The following is a 21,163-nucleotide window of genomic DNA, read 5'->3' as shown; positions in this document are numbered from 1 at the left end:
ACAAAAAGAGGTCCCAGACTTTTCCTAAGACTACCCGTAATAATGGCTTACCTGAGGTATGTGTATTTTATATGCATAGAAAGTAATGCAAAAGAAATAGCCCACGGGCCAGCTGTCTCCTGGTATAGATAGGTTCACGCCAGGAGGGGATACCGTATTTTTCGCCGTATAAGACGCACTTTTTCTTCCCCAAAACTTCCCCATTAACCCTTCAGACGCGGCGATCAAAGCTGACCGCTGCATCTGAAGCGAAGCTCAGGCTGTGCGGGACCGCTGTGGTGAAATCGCGGCGTCCCGAACAGCTTACAGGGCACCGGGAGGGACCTTACCTGCCTCCTCGGTGACTGCTCTGTGCCGGGATCCCCTGCATGGCGGCGCTCTCCTTCGATGTCACAACGTCGTCGTGCACGCCATCCCGTCATCCAATAGGAGCGGCGTGATGACGGCGACGGAGAGCGTGGACCCCGGGGAAGAAGACGTCCGGAGCGTCGGGGACACCCCGGGGACGCGGCGACATCCAGGGCAGTGGTGACAGGTTCGGAGCGGCGGGGACACGTGAGTACTACCTCCTATCCAGTGGTCTTCAACCTGCGGACCTCCAGATGTTGCAAAACTACAACTCCCAGCATGCCCGGACAGCCGTTGGCTGTCCGGGCATGATGGGAGTTGTAGTTTTGCAACATCTGGAGGTCCGCAGGTTGAAGATCACTGTTGGGTGCAGAATCTTCTTTTTTTAGATTTTGCACCTTTAAAATTGGGTGCGTCTTATATGCCGGTGCGTCCTATCAGGCGAAAAATACGGTAAGTCCAGGAGAGTGGATTTTTACTTAAACTGGCCTCAACTAGCTTTATTGGATCTCTCATGCAGATGAAGAAATCTGCTAAACACAAAATCCAAGGCTGTCTGGCTAATAGCTTTGTGATATAGCTTCAGTAGCTGTCTGATGAAAACTCGATGGGCCAAAGCCAGTCCTCCTGATCCCTCCATACATATGCACGCTCATCTTTTCCAAGTGTGCATTTATTTTCAATGGAGAGAGGGGTAGCAAAACAATCAGGTTCAACATGTACAATCCAGCTGGGGAACAGTAAAGAGGCCCCCATTAGATGGTTGGTTCACTTTAAAAAAAAAACAAAATGTACCACTGGACAGCACCTTTTAATCTAATAAAGTAAAGATAGTAGAAGGATGCACTCACCCGGTAAACCTGCTTGAAGGAATAGTTATTCACAAACAGCAAACACACGTACAGCGGGTAGATACAGGGGAGCGGCCACACAGCGACCGACTGTTTCCTGCGCCCAAGCGCACTTCCTCGGACTGCCGATTCCTTGGGCTCCCCATTTATAAGAAGAAAACGGGCATATTTTACTGCTGATTTTTAACCCATTAAAGTCAATCAGCAGCAGGAAATTTGCAGCAAAACATGCCTGTGTGAATGTACCCTTATAGAGTTATCTTAGCTGGCATCTATTTAGTACATGACGTGGCCAACCCACTCTGCCATAGGCTGTCGGGACATGATGGAAGTTGTAGTTGTACAAGAGCTGGAGAACACTGTTCTAGGATAAAAAACACATCTGTCATGTTTTGCCATGATACATTATCTATACCTGTACTAATACATAACTAGGCACATTTACTATTCAGGAGTCTGGGAAAGCAGGTTGACAGCAGTTGTTGTCTTGGTGGCCATGACGTCCTATAATCTGTCACCCAACTGTTACCCGAAAGACAGATAACTAAGCAAAGCTGAATTCATAACAAGATAACTAGAGAGGACGGTTCAAGGACTTATTGGTGCGTAATCGTATACACCCTCAATACATTCACATTGCATCCTGCAGTCTATGATTGGATCGCACCATCCAGCCATGACGTGACGGGCGGTGAAGGTTATTTGTGTGTGTGAGCGGTCACAGTACACCGTAGCTGTATACATTCCTGCTGTACCATGTGACCACTACAAGTATTAAGTAACACAACAACACCAGAAGCCGAAATAGGAACTGGAAGCCATAGCTGGAGACTGGAGCATTATTCACTTATTATGTGGTTCGGCAAAGAAAAGTAACTAGAAGGCTTTACTGAAGAGACGACTTATCACCTCCATATCTGCCCAATGTGGTTTATGCCTAAAGTGTACCATATCACCACTGACTGAGGGGCTGAATGCAGTCTCTAGTCCCCTGTTATCAGACACTTCCATCTGGGGAGTAGCGGACTTGTGCTGGTCAGTGACTCCAGTTCCTGCCCATTTGATTTATTTACGAAGCATTCAGAACCTTTCACTTATTTCACATTTTGTTATGAAAAAAAAAAAAAATACAGCACCACGCCTGTCCTCAGGTTGTGTGCGGTATTGCAGTTCAGTTCCATTGAAGTGAATGGAGCCAAGTTTTAAAACCAAGCTGAGGACAGGTGTGGTACTGTTTTGGGGGGGAAGAAAATTGCTATGTTTTTCTATTCCTGGATATCCCCTTTAAACCTTCAGTCTATCTATCCCTCAGCCTCTGCTGCGCAGTGAAATTTAATGTTTTATTCTTTGTTATAAGCCATTTGAAGCTCTGAACGTCCTACTGTCACGGAGGAGAAAAGTCCCTTCTGCCTATGATCAGTGGTTGGTCTACAGTGTTAGCCTCCAGACATTCAATTACAGACATAGGTGTCTGTAGTAATTTTGTAAAACGTAGCAGCCATATATGGGTTAATGCTCCATTTATACATAGAGACAGTACAGTGTAACTAGTTAGTGTGCCGACCACATAGCGGACATGATGCAATGTGGCTGCAAGTTTTTTCACAGGGACGTATTAGTCATGGTCCTGAATGAGTAGACAGTGATGCATTCAGTCACACGTGCAGCAGAGAGCTCGTCTGAGGAAACCACATTAACCCTTGTGAGAGCAATTTTCTCAATCCTTCTTAGTAATGTAACTTACTGTAACCTACTGCACTATTTCAATAATGATTTCCATTGAACGGGTATTCCCATCTTATAAAGTGAAAGCATATCGCCAGGATAGGTCAGCACTTTTACTGTTGAAGGTCTGACCTCTAGGACTTCCTGTGAAAATATGGGGGATACATTGCTGATTTATTAATGTGTCTGACCAACCATTCTGCATCAGTCCCATTCAAGTGAATAGGATAGACTATAGTTTCTGGACAATCATGGGATTCATTACAGGGGAAAATGGTGAAGGGGCTGCAGCACTGAATATACAGCACCTTCTTTCTAAGAACCAGGAGGTCCCATAGCTCTGACCCCTCCTACTGATCAGAAAATGACCATTTTATAAGATACATTGTTAACCATTTCTGGAGCAATCAGCTGTAATCTTTAGGGTAATCTGGCAGCAAGTGTTCTGTTTTCTTACAGTGCCTCCGCAGGTCAAATGAAGCATGACATATTTTCCACTGGAATCTGTAGGTTGTCTATGTAATGCATGGATGTGCTGAGAACCTAAACGGATTATCCAGCCTTTAAAAATTCATCATTATCGGCTTGGGTGCGGTCAGACTACAAAAAAAATGTTTAAAAAGGCTGCAGTGCTCATGCGAGTGCTTTTCAGTGTGTACTTTCAAACACTGTCCTCTTAGTAGCAGTGGAACAAGATACTGCGCAGCCTGGTTCCATTTACTTGATGCTAGTGAGGGCCTATTCCAGTGTTTCCCAACCAGTGTGCCTTCAGCTGTTGCAAAACTACAACTCCCAGCATGCCCGGACAGTCAAAGGCACACTGGTTGGGAAACACTGTAATAGATGAATGTCACCATAGTGGTGGGCGGTATACCGGTTCATATCAAACACCGAAATTTATTTTCCTGCACAATATGAATTTTTCCTATACCGCAATACCGGTTCCCCCCCCTCGGATTAATGAATTATCAGCCGCAGCGTGCTGTCCCCAACTAATCATATGTGACCCGCGGGTGCTGTTCTGCTTCTTCTCCCCCCCCCCCCAACCCTTCACGGATTATCAGCGCTGTATTGGGAGACTACTCATATGTGACCTGCGAGTGCTGCTTCTCTTCTTCCCCCCCCCCCCCCCAAAAAAAAAATAATTATCAGCCGCTGCGCTGTACTGTACTATCTTGTGCCCGGGCTTCAGAAATAAACAAAATAAACTTTAACTCGCCTTCCTACGGTCCCTCTGCTGCTCTTGCTGCTTCCTGGGGATGGGAACGTCACAAAGCACAGTGTATCGCCAGCCGCAGCGATATCCCGCCTCGGCCGGTCATAGGCTGAGCGCACTGTCATGTAAGGAGCCAGCTGGCTGCCTACATGACAGTGCGCTCAGGCTATCACCGGCTGAGGCGGGACATCGCTGTAGCCGGTGATACGCTGACGGCTCTGTGACGTTCCCATCCCCAGGAAGCAGCATGAGGCTCGCATCGCTGGACCATGAGGCCGGTAACGGGGGAATGTAGGAAGGTGAGTTAAAGTTTATTCAGGTTATTTTTGGATCCCGCGCACAGGATAGTACAGTACAGTGCAGCGGCTATTAATTATCGGGGTGGGAGGAAGCAGCGCTCATGGGCCACATATGATTAGTCCCCCGATGTGGGGCACAGCGCTGGGCTGATAAACCTGGGGGGGGGGGGGCAGAGGAGAGAAGCAGTGCCCACGGGTCACGTGATGATGTGGGGAAATACCGTTAGATACCATGGAACCGCCATAATTTACAAAAAATACCGTGATACACATTTTTGGTCATACCGCCCAGCTCTACGTCACCACCATTTGGTTCTCGATAGGTAGATTGCTCAGTTTTACACCCAGATGAGAACTGATCAGTCTGTGGGTGTTGCTGCAGTCTGTGAGCTGTCAAGGGGGTTTGCACGACTGCTCACCTCTGATCTCGGTGTTAACCATAGTGCTCTCATTAACAAGAACTGAATGCAAGTGACTGCCCTATTTACCGCCAAAGTAATAACCATATGATGTGATAACCATAAGTGCGAAATAGTGTAGTTCACCCATTGGCCACTAGATGTCCCAAGGCTTCATTCTATGCTGATAAAACACATTATTTTGCAGCCAACAGTAAAGGTGAACGTAAAATAAATTAGTAAGTAAAAAGTAAAGAAGAAAATTCTGTCATCATGGCCACCCGCACTTACCTGTTGGTACAGGCTTTTAGTGCGGTTGAAACCGATTTAAAATTGTACTCTTTTCCTTGGTCCATGCCTCTCGTGTTCCATAATCCCCGGTCTTCAGTATATGCAAATGTGGAGCTTGTTATTTTTTTTATTTTTGGTGGAGGGGGGTCATTTCCAAGCCCAAGGTGCATGGTGACGTCCAGCTGGCATCTTCATGGTAACGCCTCCTCCCCTGTGCTGAGCCTCTGCTGCAGAATGAAGCTCCACTCTGCAGAGGAGACGTTATCATAAAGATGCCAGCCCGACATCACCGTGCACCGAGCTCCACATTTGCATATAACAAAGATGGAAGACCAGAGACACAAAACAAGGAGCAGTAAGTATATATTTTTTTATCAGTGTCACCCACACTACAAACCTGACCCAACAGCTTAGTGTGGGTGACACTGATCACAGGTTTCCTTTAAAGTGGCCATATGCATTAGATCAGTGTTTCCCAACAAGGGTGCCTCCAACTGTTTCAAAACTTTAACCTCCAGCATGCCTGGACAGCCGCAGCCTGTCTGTGTATGCTGGCATTTGTAGTTTTGCAACAGATTGAGGCACCCTGGCTGGAAAACGCTGTATAAGACAAACTTGTCGATTTTGCAACATGAAGAGGGAAAAGGATTGACTTGTTACAATTCAGGATGTCCGAGCCTTTGTTCTCTAGTGAGAATACTGCTGCTATAGAGGCTGTCACTATCAAGAACACATGCACATTTAGCTGAGTAGAGCATGCATGCATTTGGGAGGGTAAAATTAATGTTGTATGATAACATTTACATTTTGATGGATTTACAGAGCCAAGATAGGCAGCTTTTAGATGGAGAGTAGATTGTAAAATAGAAGCGTATAGATGGCTTGCACAGAGTAGATGGTAAAATAGAAGCGTATAGATGGCTTGCACAGAGTAGATAGTAAAATAGAAGCGTATAGATGGTAAAATAGAAGCGTATAGATGGCTTGCACAGAGTAGATGGTAAAACAGAAGCGTATAGATGGCTTGCACAGAGTAGATGGTAAAATAGAAGCGTATAGATGGCTTGCACAGAGTAGATGGTAAAATAGAAGCGTATAGATGGCTTGCACAGAGTAGATGGTAAAATAGAAGCGTATAGATGGCTTGCACAGAGTAGATAGTAAAATAGAAGCGTATAGATGGCTTGCACAGAGTAGATGGTAAAACAGAAGCGTATAGATGGCTTGCACAGAGTAGATGGTAAAACAGAAGCGTATAGATGGCTTGCACAGAGTAGATGGTAAAACAGAAGCGTATAGATGGCTTGCACAGAGTAGATGGTAAAATAGAAGCGTATAGATGGCGTGCACAGAGTAGATGGTAAAACAGAAGCGTATAGTTGGCTTGCACAGAGTAGATGGTAAAATAGAAGCGTATAGATGGCGTGCACAGAGTAGATGGTAAAATAGAAGCGTATAGATGGCGTGCACAGAGTAGATGGTAAAACAGAAGCGTATAGATGGCTTGCACAGAGTAGATGGTAAAATAGAAGGGTATAGATGGCGTGCACAGAGTAGATGGTAAAACAGAAGCGTATAGATGGCTTGCACAGAGTAGATGGTAAAATAGAAGCGTATAGATGGCTTGCACAGAGTAGATGGTAAAATAGAAGCGTATAGATGGCTTGCACAGAGTAGATGGTAAAATAGAAGCGTATAGATGGCGTGCACAGAGTAGATGGTAAAACAGAAGCGTATAGATGGCTTGCACAGAGTAGATGGTAAAATAGAAGCGTATAGATGGCTTGCACAGAGTAGATGGTAAAACAGAAGCGTATAGATGGCTTGCACAGAGTAGATGGTAAAATAGAAGCGTATAGATGGCTTGCACAGAGTAGATGGTAAAATAGAAGCGTATAGATGGCTTGCACAGAGTAGATGTAAAATAGAAGCGTATAGATGGCGTGCACAGAGTAGATGGTAAAACAGAAGCGTATAGATGGCTTGCACAGAGTAGATGGTAAAATAGAAGCGTATAGATGGCTTGCACAGAGTAGATGGTAAAACAGAAGCGTATAGATGGCGTGCACAGAGTAGATGGTAAAATAGAAGCGTATAGATGGCTTGCACAGAGTAGATGGTAAAATAGAAGCGTATAGATGGCTTGCACAGAGTAGATGGTAAAACAGAAGCGTATAGATGGCTTGCACAGAGTAGATGGTAAAATAGAAGCGTATAGATGGTAAAATAGAAGCGTATAGATGGCGTGCACAGAGTAGATGGTAAAACAGAAGCGTATAGATGGCTTGCACAGAGTAGATGGTAAAATAGAAGCGTATAGATGGCTTGCACAGAGTAGATAGTAAAATAGAAGCGTATAGATGGTAAAATAGAAGCGTATAGATGGCGTGCACAGAGTAGATGGTAAAACAGAAGCGTATAGATGGCTTGCACAGAGTAGATGGTAAAATAGAAGCGTATAGATGGCTTGCACAGAGTAGATAGTAAAACAGAAGCGTATAGATGGCTTGCACAGAGTAGATGGTAAAATAGAAGCGTATAGATGGCTTGCACAGAGTAGATGATAAAACAGAAGCGTATAGATGGCTTGCACAGAGTAGATGGTAAAACAGAAGCGTATAGATGGCTTGCACAGAGTAGATAGTAAAATAGAAGCGTATAGATGGCTTGCACAGAGTAGATGGTAAAATAGAAGCGTATAGATGGCTTGCACAGAGTAGAATGGCGCAGACTTAACTTGGGACGGATGGCCTCCTCCATCTCCTAACAGATAACTGCAGGAAAGTAATTGTTCATACTGTGCAGAGCGGTTAGCAGTTGTAATTCTGCAACCTGTAAATCAGGCTATTGAATTAACAGAGATGGAAATGTGTAGTTTTAATTCTTGACTCTTTTCAGTTAAACAAAAGTTTAATGTCTTTCTCCTTTTTTGCATTTCTTTCTCCTTAGTTTTAGCTCCTCAGGCAAATGCATTCGCAAAGGCTCTGAAAAAGCTTCCTATCCTCCACGATGAGCAGTACGCCCAGCAAACCAAGCTCTATGACTTCCATGACTTTCCTGACAACACTTTGGTTCTCCCGTAAGTATTCTTCTATATTAGTTTGTAAGATCTGGCTGCATTTCACGGTGTTTTTCCCCTTTGCTACACTGAAAGGCAGGAAATCCATAGGAATCCCCATTATGCAGGACTTACAGTCTGCACCACAGGTGAATCGCCATATACAGAATGTCCACAGTGTAAAGCATGGGATTTGAAATATCTCATCTGTTAACCTGTTACTCTATACTTTTCTGCGGAATTTACCTGCAGAAATCCATGTTGTTTATTTTCAGAGTATGTGCACACAAAGAGCCGCACTGTTCATACTATGGCAGATGTTCCACCGTGGAAATTCTGTATCCCAGACTCAAAAAGAATAAACATGTTCATTTTTTTCGGCGGAATCTTCTCGGAAATGCATTGCGGTCTATGGAGATGGCGCATTTCCGCAGTCCAGACTATGTGTACGTCCTGTTCCAAAACTATGGGTATTAACCCTTTCAGGACTAAGCCTATTTTAATGTCTCTACTGGGTTTTTTGTCCTCACGCAGCTGCATTGAGAGAGTAGAGCGCTACATATATAACATTTAATGATGAAGCTGTATGAGGGCTTGTTTTTGTGGGTCAAGTCCTATGTTTTTATTGGAACCACTTTAGAAGGACATCTAAATTATTGATTAACTTTTCTTCTTGTTGAAAGGAAATGTAGAAAAAGGCTAGTCCGTCATTTTTTTTTTCTTTTTTTGTCATACAATTTAAAGTGTACCCATCATAAAAATTCAACTTTTGACATGTCATAGGGACATGCACTTAATTAAAGGGGTACTCCACTGCTCAGCGTTTGCAACAAACTGTTCCGAACTCTGGAGCCGGGAGCTCGTGACGTCATAGCCCCACCCATGATTTCACACCCCGCCTCCTCAATGCAAGTCTATGGGAGGGGGTGTGACATCCCTCACGCCCCCTACCATAGACTTGCATTGACGGGGCGGGGCGTGACGTCATAAGGGAGCGGGGCTATGATGTTCCTAGCTCCCGGTGCTAGCTCCAGCGATCGGAACAGTTTGTTCCAAACGCTGAGCAGCGGAGTACCCCTTTAAGCACTTGAGCTCAGGTACTGAGGTTGGAAGAGAATGTCTGGCTCACACTTGGCCTCCCCTTGCATTGGATTCCTATGAAGTGCACTCAGGTTATCTATGTCTGATCAGAGGTGCACCCACTGATCACATGAACAGGGATTCTTTGTCCTCCCCAGTTGATCGGATATTTGCTCAGTTACTCCAATAAACTCTACAGGCCTGAATATGGAGAGCGCTGTACTCTGCTACCCTTATCAGGCCCATAGAATTTAATGGAGTGTCAGCGCACATGTCTGACCACCGCTCCATTCAAATGGAGGTACCCCCTTGTCTGTGTGACCTCTAGTGATTAATTTACTCATAGATAAACTAAAAATGTATCCAAAAAATCCCTATTTCCCACACCACTAATAAAATGTATTACTTTATTGCACACACATTATTTAAAATATTGTATGTGCCACTGTTTGAATCATCTAGTAACAGTCATTAAGGCCGACTGGCCTGATCTCGTGAATGGCTGTAGTTCTAACTAGACAGCGTCTGCAGTCCGCTCTGTTAGTTAGCAATAGAATGGGACATCATTTTAAAATCATTACACTGCGGTCCCCCTCGACAGTGCCGCCACGACCATGGCTTTATCAAGAGGCTGAGGGACTGAATGCAAAACGCTGTATCTGGGGTTTTTAAAACCTCCTCTCATGATGACATTGTGGAGGCCAGAACAAAAATAGGCCAATAATTCTCTTACATTCCAAAATAAACTATCCGGCAATGCAATTGTCAGATTGACAGAACACAGTTCCTATCAGTGAGTTGTTAGCCTCACCGATAGGATTATTGAGGTGGATGTTACAAGTTTCGAACTAAGTGTCTGTGCGGGTAATGATGCGTTCCCACGTCAGGGGCAAAAGGACCAATTGAAGCCGTAACATCCACCTCGGGATTTTTTTGATGAACTTTTAGTTAATCTATGAGTAAATAAATTGACCTCTAGTGATTACACTTGCATCTATCCTGCGGATAGGTGATGTGTCATTCATGAGAAAACCCTTTTATGGTCTATTCAGGCATACAGTATCCCGCGCATATGTGATGCACAGAATTTGAAGCTGCAGACTTCAGTGTAAACTATTTTACGGAAGACGGCTTCTATTCCTCAGCTTCATATCATGCGCATGATACTGTACATGTGCATACACATTTAATGGGGTTATCCCAAGTTCAAAAGTTGTTCCCTATGCACAAAATAGGGATATCTAGCTGATCTGTGTCCTCCAAATTAATGGATTGGCAGCATGCATGCGCTGCCAGCACTCCATTGATTGTCAAGAGTTTAGAGCTTGGCAATGTTCAGAAGCCCCATAGGCAGCCGAAGGCTGTCAGGGCACAATGGGAGTTGTTGTTTTGCAACTGCTGGAGAGTTCTGGGTTAGGCAACATTGTCTTAGTATCAGTGGCGTAGCGTAGGGGGTACAGGGGGGGGGCCGGCCGCACCGGGCGCAACATCTGGGGGGGGTGCGCTCGCACTCGCAACTCTCTGCCCCTGCCTGGCTCACTCACTCTCTCTGCAGTGCTGGCTGTGCGAATCCGATCCGAGACGCCGGGTCGCCGCCCACTGTGGAGGGGGGGGGGTGCCAGGCGTGCGGTGGGTGCAGCGGCCGCGCAGCGCTGAGCGCGGGAGGGGAGCACACCAGACCAGCCTATGCAGCAGCAAGAAGAAGCTGGCAGCAGCGGCAGGCAGGTGACACAGGCCAGAGAGGAGAGAGGGAGCCAGTGGTGACAGATGCTGCAGGAGGAAAACCTAGGAGGACCTGGAGGAGAAAACCTAGCCTGCTGACTGCTGTGATCGGGTCCGGGACAGCCGGTGAAAAAAAAGGTAGGAGTCACAAGTGACAGGAGTCAGGACTGACTGGAGTAGTACTGGGCTCAGTGGGCTGGCTGTGTAGTGCTAGCAGAACATCTCCAAAACTGAAGTTTCTTTGGGATGTTCCCGGTCTGCAGGTCAAGACTGGCATGTTGAGCTGACCAGATGGATTGAAGTTTGGTTGGTTCAACAGTGACGAGACAGATTTCGATCCATATGTAGCTGCTCCAGCTCAACATAAGTTGATGTAAGCCAGTGGGTCTAGCAACTTTTAATTTATTTATCAGTATTTTCATAACAAACAATACATGTGGTTAGGGGGTAAGGGTTTCTTTAACTAATCTAGTGGAAGAGACTCGAGTGCTAAAATCCACAGGTTAGGGGGCGCAAATTACTTGCCTTGCTCCGGGTGCTGACAACCCACGCTACGCCAATGCTTAGTGTTGATTGGCTAGAATCTGTTACCTCTGTACCCACATATGTTTGAATTGAAAAATTCTGTGATATAATAATGGATTTAGTTGCTTTTGTGGGAAATATGATTAAAGTTTTGACTATTTTTAGTAAATATGTTAATAAAATATGATGTACATATAAGCTAGATTTGCATGCTGGGACTGAGTAAATGAATTCCATGTAAAGGTTAATTTTACCATTTACACATGCAGTAAGATAATATTGTTTGCCTACAGAGGAATTATGGGAACAGCAGTTAGCGGTCCTTAGACTTCAGGGTCCTGTTAATGATGCAGCTGAGCCTAGCAGGACCTGACCTCTGAGGGTTACACGGGGCCTCTCGACCTTGATGTATTCAGATGTGAAGCTCTATTAATTACCGGCAGATCTTCAGGGATGAAAGCTCGGCGTTCCTCCAGCTACAAATTGATGCGCTTCATTCATCGGCAGTAATTATTCAGCTCATTAGCATATGCCAATCAATGAGGATTCTTCATTATACAATCTGGTGTCATTAGTTAAGAGTACAGGGTTAATCCTAATTTCTTGTAGTTTCCTGTTTTTTCTATATATGGAAAACCTGTCTGTGACCGTATGGAGGAAACTATCAGACAGAAGAGAGCACATAGGAGTCCTATCAGACAGGAGAGGGCACAGAGGAGTACTATCAGAATGGAGAGCAGAGAGGAGTCCTATCAGACAGGAGAGAGCACAGAGGAGTCCTATCAGACAGGAGAGAGCACAGAGGAGTGCTATCAGACAGAAGAGAGCACAGAGGAGTCCTATCAGACAGGAGAGAGCACAGAGGAGTGCTATCGGACAGGAGAGAGCACAGAGGAGTGCTATCGGACAGGAGAGAGCACAGAGGAGTGCTATCGGACAGGAGAGAGCACAGAGGAGTGCTATCGGACAGGAGAGAGCACAGAGGAGTGCTATCGGACAGGAGAGAGCACAGAGGAGTGCTATCGGACAGGAGAGAGCACAGAGGAGTGCTATCGGACAGGAGAGAGCACAGAGGAGTGCTATCGGACAGGAGAGAGCACTGAGGAGTGCTATCAGACAGGAGAGAGCACTGAGGAGTGCTATCAGACAGGAGAGAGCACTGAGGAGTGCTATCAGACAGGAGAGAGCACTGAGGAGTGCTATCAGACAGGAGAGAGCACTGAGGAGTGCTATCAGACAGGAGAGAGCACTGAGGAGTGCTATCAGACAGGAGAGAGCACTGAGGAGTGCTATCAGACAGGAGAGAGCACTGAGGAGTGCTATCAGACAGGAGAGAGCACTGAGGAGTGCTATCAGACAGGAGAGAGCACTGAGGAGTGCTATCAGACAGGAGAGAGCACTGAGGAGTGCTATCAGACAGGAGAGAGCACTGAGGAGTGCTATCAGACAGGAGAGAGCACTGAGGAGTGCTATCAGACAGGAGAGAGCACTGAGGAGTGCTATCAGACAGGAGAGAGCACTGAGGAGTGCTATCAGACAGGAGAGAGCACTGAGGAGTGCTATCAGACAGGAGAGAGCACTGAGGAGTGCTATCAGACAGGAGAGAGCACTGAGGAGTGCTATCAGACAGGAGAGAGCACTGAGGAGTGCTATCAGACAGGAGAGAGCACTGAGGAGTGCTATCAGACAGGAGAGAGCACTGAGGAGTGCTATCAGACAGGAGAGAGCACTGAGGAGTGCTATCAGACAGGAGAGAGCACTGAGGAGTGCTATCAGACAGGAGAGAGCACTGAGGAGTGCTATCAGACAGGAGAGAGCACTGAGGAGTGCTATCAGACAGGAGAGAGCACTGAGGAGTGCTATCAGACAGGAGAGAGCACAGAGGAGTGCTATCAGACAGGAGAGAGCACAGAGGAGTATTATCGGACAGGAGAGAGCACAGAGGAGTGCTATCGGACAGGAGAGAGCACAGAGGAGTGCTATCGGACAGTAGAGAGCACAGAGGAGTGCTATCATACAGGAGAGCGCACAGAGGAGTGCTAGTCCACCCTCAATTACTGCACTTTGTCCATGCCTGTGCTTCAGCTTAGACAAAGCCATGATTTTATAAGCCATGATTGCAATAAAAAGGAAATAAAGATTTTCTTATGAAGTATATTTGAAATGTTAATGTTTTGCTAATATGTACAACACATACAAAGTTTTTGACAGTGCCCATTTAAATATAGATTTAAATCCATTTAAATATGGGTAACCCTTTTAAGATGTCAATACATGTTGGATTTATGTCACCCAAATACGCTCAACTTGGTGGGGCTGGTCAACCATTGAATGTGTATGGAGGCCTCCCAACTCTCTTTTCTTGGGCAACAAGTTTAGATGAGCAAAAGAATGAACATTTTTGTGTAAAATATACCAGAATGATTCCCCCATTATTTCTAGGATTCTTGGTGATTTTTCTTCTTTGTTTCTTCCTCTTTTTAATAGTCTCTCTAAGCAGAATAAACGGATTGTGTACACTATACTGGAGTATTCCCCGCTGCTTGACTCCTGCAATATGACCACCGATGACTGGGCCAAAATTGCCACCGACATCAAGGTATAAAGTTGTTGCATCTTGCAGTTCTCAATTGTACTTATAACAATGTGGTTTTCTAAGTAATAACACGGGGTTCACGTTGCATTTACCCAGTCCTTCAATGGAATACAGCAGCAGCCTGTCAAAAAGGTATGCCAATGAGCACTGCAGTGTATAGGCATCTTGTTTAAGTTTAAGGGCTCATTTACACAATGGAATTTCAACACAAAAGTCCTGTGCTTGCCCCAACCCCACAAATGTATTTAATTTTCCCCTAAAACATGCCAAACCTTTTTTTTTCTTGCCCCAATTGCAACAAAAATAGACCTTCCTGCCTTCTAAAACGTTCTAGGTTTCTTGTTATTTTGTTGCTTGGGCACTAGAGGGCGCAATGGTATCACAGCCATTGTGCATTGCTCCATAGTAGTGAAATTACAACTTATTTTCTTTGTGTTTGGGGACAAGAAACTAAAAATCCTGACTAGTGGATAGAACATGGTAAAATAATAGACTAGGTTTTTTACAGAGTGAGCCCATTGGATGTTTTGAGAAAAATTGAGCGTATCCTGCTGCTTCTTAGGGGTTTTTGTAAGACTTTTTAATTGATGGCCCATTTTCAGGATGCCAATCACCTCCGCCAGTCATCTGCTTGCCAGAATCGCAGCATTTGCACACACACACACACACATACACCGCAGTCTGAGCCAGAAGCAGACCGCATCATTTGTTGTGTGGTGGCAGTGTTGGTTACTACAGCTCAGCTTCCATTGAAGTAAATGAGAACTGAGCTACATGAACCCAGCATGGCCACTATACTATGATGAACAGGGCTTGTCTGCTGCCATCTCTTTTTACTGTATATCTGGGCACCCAGACTGATTAGTGGGCTGCCGGGTGTCGGACTCTCACTCATCAACTATTAATGACCTGTACTTAAGCTAAGCTGTCAGTGAAAAGGTCCTGAAAAACCCATTTTGTGTATGTTCACACAGGCGGATGTTGAGCAAGCTTCCAGCTGCGGGTTTAAATGGGCACTGTCACCAACTTTATTTTTTGATATGTTGTAGTACTTATGTACTACAACATATCTGTAATATATTTTCATTATTTATTTTTTCATTTTCATGGTGAATTTTACGTTTGAAAACCAGCCACTATTGGTCTCCCTCCTAGTGGCCGGCTGCAGCACGACGTGATGTCACGCCTGAATTCGGACCGATTTCGGCCGGACAATCGGTCCTAATTCATTTACACTGCGCTCGCTCCCTGCCTGTCAATCAGACAGGCAGGAGCGAGCGCATTGGCTCCCCGGCCACTGGCTGGGAGGCCACCCCTCCCGCACATGTTGTCACCACTGCCCCTGCACGCCCGCTGCCGGACTCTGCAGTATCAGTAAGTATGGAGGAGAGATGTTTAGGGTAGTTGGTAGTTATAACAGGGGTTGTAGGAGACTGGGGTTAATGGTTTCAGAACAAGGGGGGGGTAACAGAGGGAACGGGGTAGCACCGCATGGCACTAACTTATAGTTCATCTACACAGGGTGCCTCCAGCTGTTTCACTACTACAACTCCCAGCATGCCAATAGATGTCCGGGCAAGCTGGGAGTTGTAGTGGTGAAACAGCTGGAGGCACCCTGTGTAGATGAACTAAGGGCGGAAGTGTCGGCCCCAGCAGGCATCAGTGACGTGGTGCCTGCTGGGGAAGTCTGCCTGGTAGTGAGCAAACTACCAGGCAGACAAAAAGTTATTTTTAATATAGTAAAAAAAAAAATCATTAAGCAGGGAGGGGGTTAGGGATACATGGGCAATAGGCAGGGACAGACAAAAAATATATAGGATGGTGGGAGCTACCCTTTAAAGGGGTACTCCGATGTTTACACATCTTATCCCCTATCCAAAGGATAGGGGATAAGATGCCTGATTGCGGGAGTCCCGCAGCTGGGGACGCCCGTGATCATGCACGCGGCACCCCGTTTGTAGTCAGTCCCCGGAGCGTGTTCGCTCCGGGTCTGATTAAGGTTGACCGCAGGGCCGGCGGCGTGTGACGTCACGCCCCCGCCCCGTGTCACGTCACGCTCCGACCCTCAATGCAAGACTACGGGAGGCTTGTATTGAGGGGCGGAGCCTGATGTCACACGGGCGGAGCCTGATGTCACACGGGGGCGGGGGCGTGACGTCACACGCCGCCGGCCCTGCGGTCGACCTTAAGCAGACCCAGAGCGACACGCTCCGGGGACTGACTACAAACGGGGTGCCGCGTGCATGATCCCAGGGGTCCCCAGCTGTGGGACTCCCGCGATCAGGCATCTTATCCCCTATCCTTTGGATAGGGGATAAGATGTGTAAGCACCGGAGTACCCCTTTAAGTCCATGATGGAAAACTCGTTAAACATCCGCCATGTGAACGTACTCTTAACGCACAATGAGGCTTTACTAGTGCTGCAGTCATTTAACCTCATGTGGTTGGATCACCTCTAATCTGACATTATGGCAGATTTTGTCAATGTACCATCATTACACATAATCAATACTTCCCTTTAAGGCTCATCTTGCAGAGCAAAAATACAGCAGAAAAACTGAAAAGTGTGAACCTGGCCCACAGGCTTCAATTTATTTAAAAACTCCTAAAGATAAGATTTTGGCAGGACTCCCAGGAAACCCTGAATATAAGAGTCTTCTCTTTTTTTTCTACCTTAACTAATGTTTCTAATTTACCGCTCTTTTCCTTCTGATGTGTCAGGAGGACCCTTAAGGGAACGTTTAATGTAAAGAACAAAGTAATAACCAGCTAGCCAAGGCTGACACTGAGCGGCCGGGAATCTGTATTGATTTTCTGATATTTATTTTCTACTTTATATGTTACAGTTTAGCCTTATAACAAGGGTCTGGGGGATTGTGATGCCGGCCTTTATTTGATGGTGTTGTAGTAATGGAGTCTGTCTTTTTCTCTTCTTTCCTTGTTTGGTTTGACCATCAATGACTGACCTGTTCTCCCTGTAGAAAAACTATGAGCAATATGATGGCTTTGTCATTCTTCATGGAACGGACACTATGGCGTACACTGCGTCTGCCTTGTCATTTATGTGTGAGAACCTGGGTAAAACCATAGTGTTAACTGGATCTCAGGTAAGTCAATGTATTGGAAGATTTCACTTTTATATCTATGGATCTTCCTTTTCCAGTGGGGCTTATGTAAGCTGTGTCTATAGGCCAGTGTTTCCCAACCAGTGTTTCTACAACTCCCAGCATGCCTGGACAGCCAAAGGATAGGTACGGGGTAGCGTAGCCCTAACTTATTGACCTATTATTTTCAACACAGGGTGCCTCCAGCTGTTTCACAACTACAACACCCAGCATGCCCTGACAGCCAATAGATGTCAGGGCACACTGGGAGTTGTAGTGGGGAAAAAGCTTGAGGCACCCTGTATAGCTGAACTAAGGGCAGAAGTGTCGGCCCCAGCAGGCATCAGTGACGTGGTGCCTGCTGGGAAAGTCTGCCTGATAGTGAGCACACTACCAGGCAGACAAAAAGGCATTTTTTATATAGTAAAAAAAAAAAAATTTAAAGCAGGGAGGGGGTTAGGGAGAGATGGGCAATAGGCAGGGACGGAAAAAAAAAAAAAAAAGATGGTGGGAGCTACTCTTTAAGCATATTTACCACGTAGGTTTCTAGCAAAGCACTAGGGAGATGGCATGGCAGACTAATTTGACTTAGGCTCTGTGCACACTACATGTAAGCCTTTTATCAGAGGTATAAGTCAGGGGGTTCTCAGGATACATACCTCCAATGACAGGCTTTGAGTTATACAACATTACTGGCATTGAATATGTTGCCCATGTGGGCAACATATTCATTAGCATTTTTTTTTCAGCATAGGAAAACAGTCTGCTGCACTTTCCTATGTAGATGAAAAATGTATGCTAATGGTTACCATTCTGACCAGGCCAGGAGGACACTGGATGCTATTGTGTATAGATAATATCCATTACAAGTTATGGATACTAGATTTATGTGGATAGAACATTGATCAGGGATTTATTCTGATTGCCATAGTGAAGTCGGGAAGGAATGTTTCCTCTGTTATGGGGCAATTGGCATCAGCCTCATAGGGTTTGTTTTTTTTTGCCTTCCTCTGGATCAACATAGTAGGGTTTTAGGTTAAACTTGGTGAACTCTTGTCTCTTTTCTTCAACCTTATAATGATAGTACCATAACCAGGACGATGTTCTGGAGACCTATGGATCCTTTTTTACATATATACAGTGAGCCTTTCCTGGTGTATATGCCAAACATGGAAACATGGGTCTCTATCAAATGGTTGAATAACATTTCTCATAACCTATGTGCATAATGTTGCCCTGAGGCAAAGTGTAAGGACCATTTACAGATTCTGTCTTCTATTGCTAGATCAATCGTGCCATTAAAGGGGTACTCTTTTTATATTTTATTTTATTTTTTAAATCAACTGGTGCCAGAAAGTTAAACAGATTTGTAAATTACTACTATTAAAAAATCTTAATCCTTCCAGTACGTATTAGCGGCTGTATACTACAGAGGAAAATTCTTTTCTTTTGGGATTTCCTTTCTGTCTTGACCACAGTGCTCTCTGCTGACACCTCTATCCATTTTAGGAACGGTCCAGAGCAGTATATGTTTGCTATTCGGATTTTCTCCGGCTCTGGACAGTTCATAACATAGACAGAGGTGTCAGCAGAGAGCACTGTGGACAGACAGAAAAGAAATCCAAAAAGAAAAGAACTACCTCTGTAGTATACAGCCGCTAAGTACTGGAAGGATTACCATTTTTTAATAGAAGTAATTTACAAATCTGTTTAACTTTCTGGCACCAGTTGATTTAAAAAAAATAAGTTTTCCACCAGAGTACCCCTTTAACCCCTTAAGGACTCAGGGTTTTTCCGTTTTTGCACTTTCATTTTTTCCTCCTTACCTTTTAAAAATCATAACCCTTTCAATTTTCCACCTAAAAATCCATATTATGGCTTATTTTTTGCGTCGCCAATTCTACTTTGCAGTGACATTAGTCATTTTACCCAAAAATGCACGGCGAAACGGAAAAAAAAATCATTGTGCGACAAAATCGAAAAAAAAACGCCATTTTGTAACTTTTGGGGGCTTTCGTTTCTACGCAGTGCATATTTCGGTAAAAATTACACCTTATCTTTATTCTGTAGGTCCATACGGTTAAAATGATACCCTACTTATATAGGTTTGATTTTGTCGCACTTCTGGAAAAAATCATAACTACATGCAGGAAAATGTATACGTTTAAAAATGTCATCTTCCGACCCCTATAACTTTTTTATTTTTCCACGTATGGGGTGGTATGAGGACTCATTTTTTGCGCCGTGATCTGAAGTTTTTATCGGTATGATTTTTGTTTTGATCGGACTTTTTGATCACTTTTTATTCATTTTTTAATGATATAAAAAGTGACCAAAATACGCTTTTTTGGACTTTGGAATTTTTTTGCGCGTACGCCATTGACCGTACGGCTTAATTAATGATATATTTTTATAGTTCGGACATTTACGCACGCGGCGATACCACATATGTTTATTTTTTATTTTTTTTACACTGTTTTATTTTTTTTATGGGAAAAGGGGGGTGATTCAAACTTTTATTAGGGAAGGGGTTAAATAACCTTTATTAACACTTTTTTTTAACTTTTTTTTTGCAGTGTTATAGGTCCCATAGGGACCTATAACACTGCACACACTGATCTCTAATGCTGATCACTGGCGTGCATTAACACGCCTGTGATCAGCATTATCGGCGCTTGACTGCTCCTGCCTGGATCTCAGGCACGGAGCAGTCATTCGTTGATCGGACACCGGGGAGGCAGGTAAGAGCCCTCCCGGTGTCCGATCAGCTGTTCGGGACGCCGCGATTTCACCGCGGCGGTCCCGAACAGCCCGACTGAGCAGCCGGGTCACTTTCACTTTCACTTTAGAAGCGGCGGTCAGCTTTGACCGCCGCTTCTAAAGGGTTAATACCGCACATCGCCGCGATCAGCGATGTGTGGTATTAGCCGCGGGTCCCGGCCGTTGATTAGCGCCGGGACCGACGCGATATGATGCGGGATCGCGGCGCGATCCCGCTTCATATCGCGGGAGCCGGCGCAGGACGTAAATATACGTCCTGCGTCGTTAAGGGGTTAATGGCTTTCATACCTACTTGCTTTTAGATGGTCCTAAACACAATGGTAGATATTTATCAAAACCATTGCAAAGGAAAAGTGCAGCAGAGGTCCAATATCTCATTTTACAGAGACTCTTTCTGAAAATAATTGCGTTGTTGGTATGGGCAACTTACTACTTTTTAACCTAAAGGGGTTATCCCACAATCCAGGAGCATATACAAGTGGCAGCGGTATTGGGTAATAACCAACTTTTTGTGCCCTAACTCCCATATCCCTCCTTGTTGGGCTTTTGAAAGTTAAGGTACCCATACATGTCGGATAGCTGTCAGCTGAAGTTTTTTTTTAGCTGACATCTACATACAATCATGGCCGTAAATGTTGGCACCCCTGAAATTTTTCAAGAAAAGGAAGTATTTCTCACAGAAAAGGATTGCAGTAACACATGTTTTGCTATACACATATTTATTCCCTTTGTGTGTATTGGAACTAAACCAAAAAAAGCTAATTGGGCATAATGTCACCAAACTCCAAAAATGGGCTGGACAAAACTATTGGCACCCTTAACTTAATATTTGGTTGCACACCCTTTGGGAAAAATAACTGAAATTAATAATTTGCTTCCTATAACCATCAATAAGCTTCTTACACCTCTCAGCCAGAATGTTGGACTGCTCTTCCTTTACAAACTGCTCCAGGTCTCTCTTATTGGAAGGCGCCTTTACCCAAAAGCAATTTTAAGATCTCTCCACAGGTGTTCAATGGGATTTAGATCTGGACTCATTGCTGCCACTTCAGAACTCTCCAGTGCTTTGTTGCCATCCGTTTCTGGGTGCTTTTTGATGTATGTTTGGGATCATTGTCCTGCTGGAAGACCCAATATCTCGGACACAAACCCAGCTTTCTGACACTGGG

The 21,163-nt window shown here is 44.9% G+C and overlaps 1 protein-coding gene across 1 annotated transcript in view; it reads left to right on the top strand.

Moving 5' to 3' along the window:
• Positions 1-21,163, top strand: part of ASPG (asparaginase) — a 93,337-nt gene that overhangs the window by 11,374 nt on the left and 60,800 nt on the right. The window contains exons 2-4 of the mRNA XM_056545569.1: positions 8,078-8,207; positions 14,001-14,112; positions 17,091-17,216. Coding sequence (XP_056401544.1) covers positions 8,078-8,207; positions 14,001-14,112; positions 17,091-17,216 — 368 coding nt within the window. The remainder of the gene's footprint in view (positions 1-8,077; positions 8,208-14,000; positions 14,113-17,090; positions 17,217-21,163) is intronic.

The sequence above is a fragment of the Hyla sarda genome, chromosome 11, assembly GCF_029499605.1.
Source record: "Hyla sarda isolate aHylSar1 chromosome 11, aHylSar1.hap1, whole genome shotgun sequence".
Taxonomy (NCBI): Eukaryota; Metazoa; Chordata; class Amphibia; order Anura; family Hylidae; genus Hyla; species Hyla sarda.
This window is presented reverse-complemented; position numbering and strand designations above follow the sequence as displayed.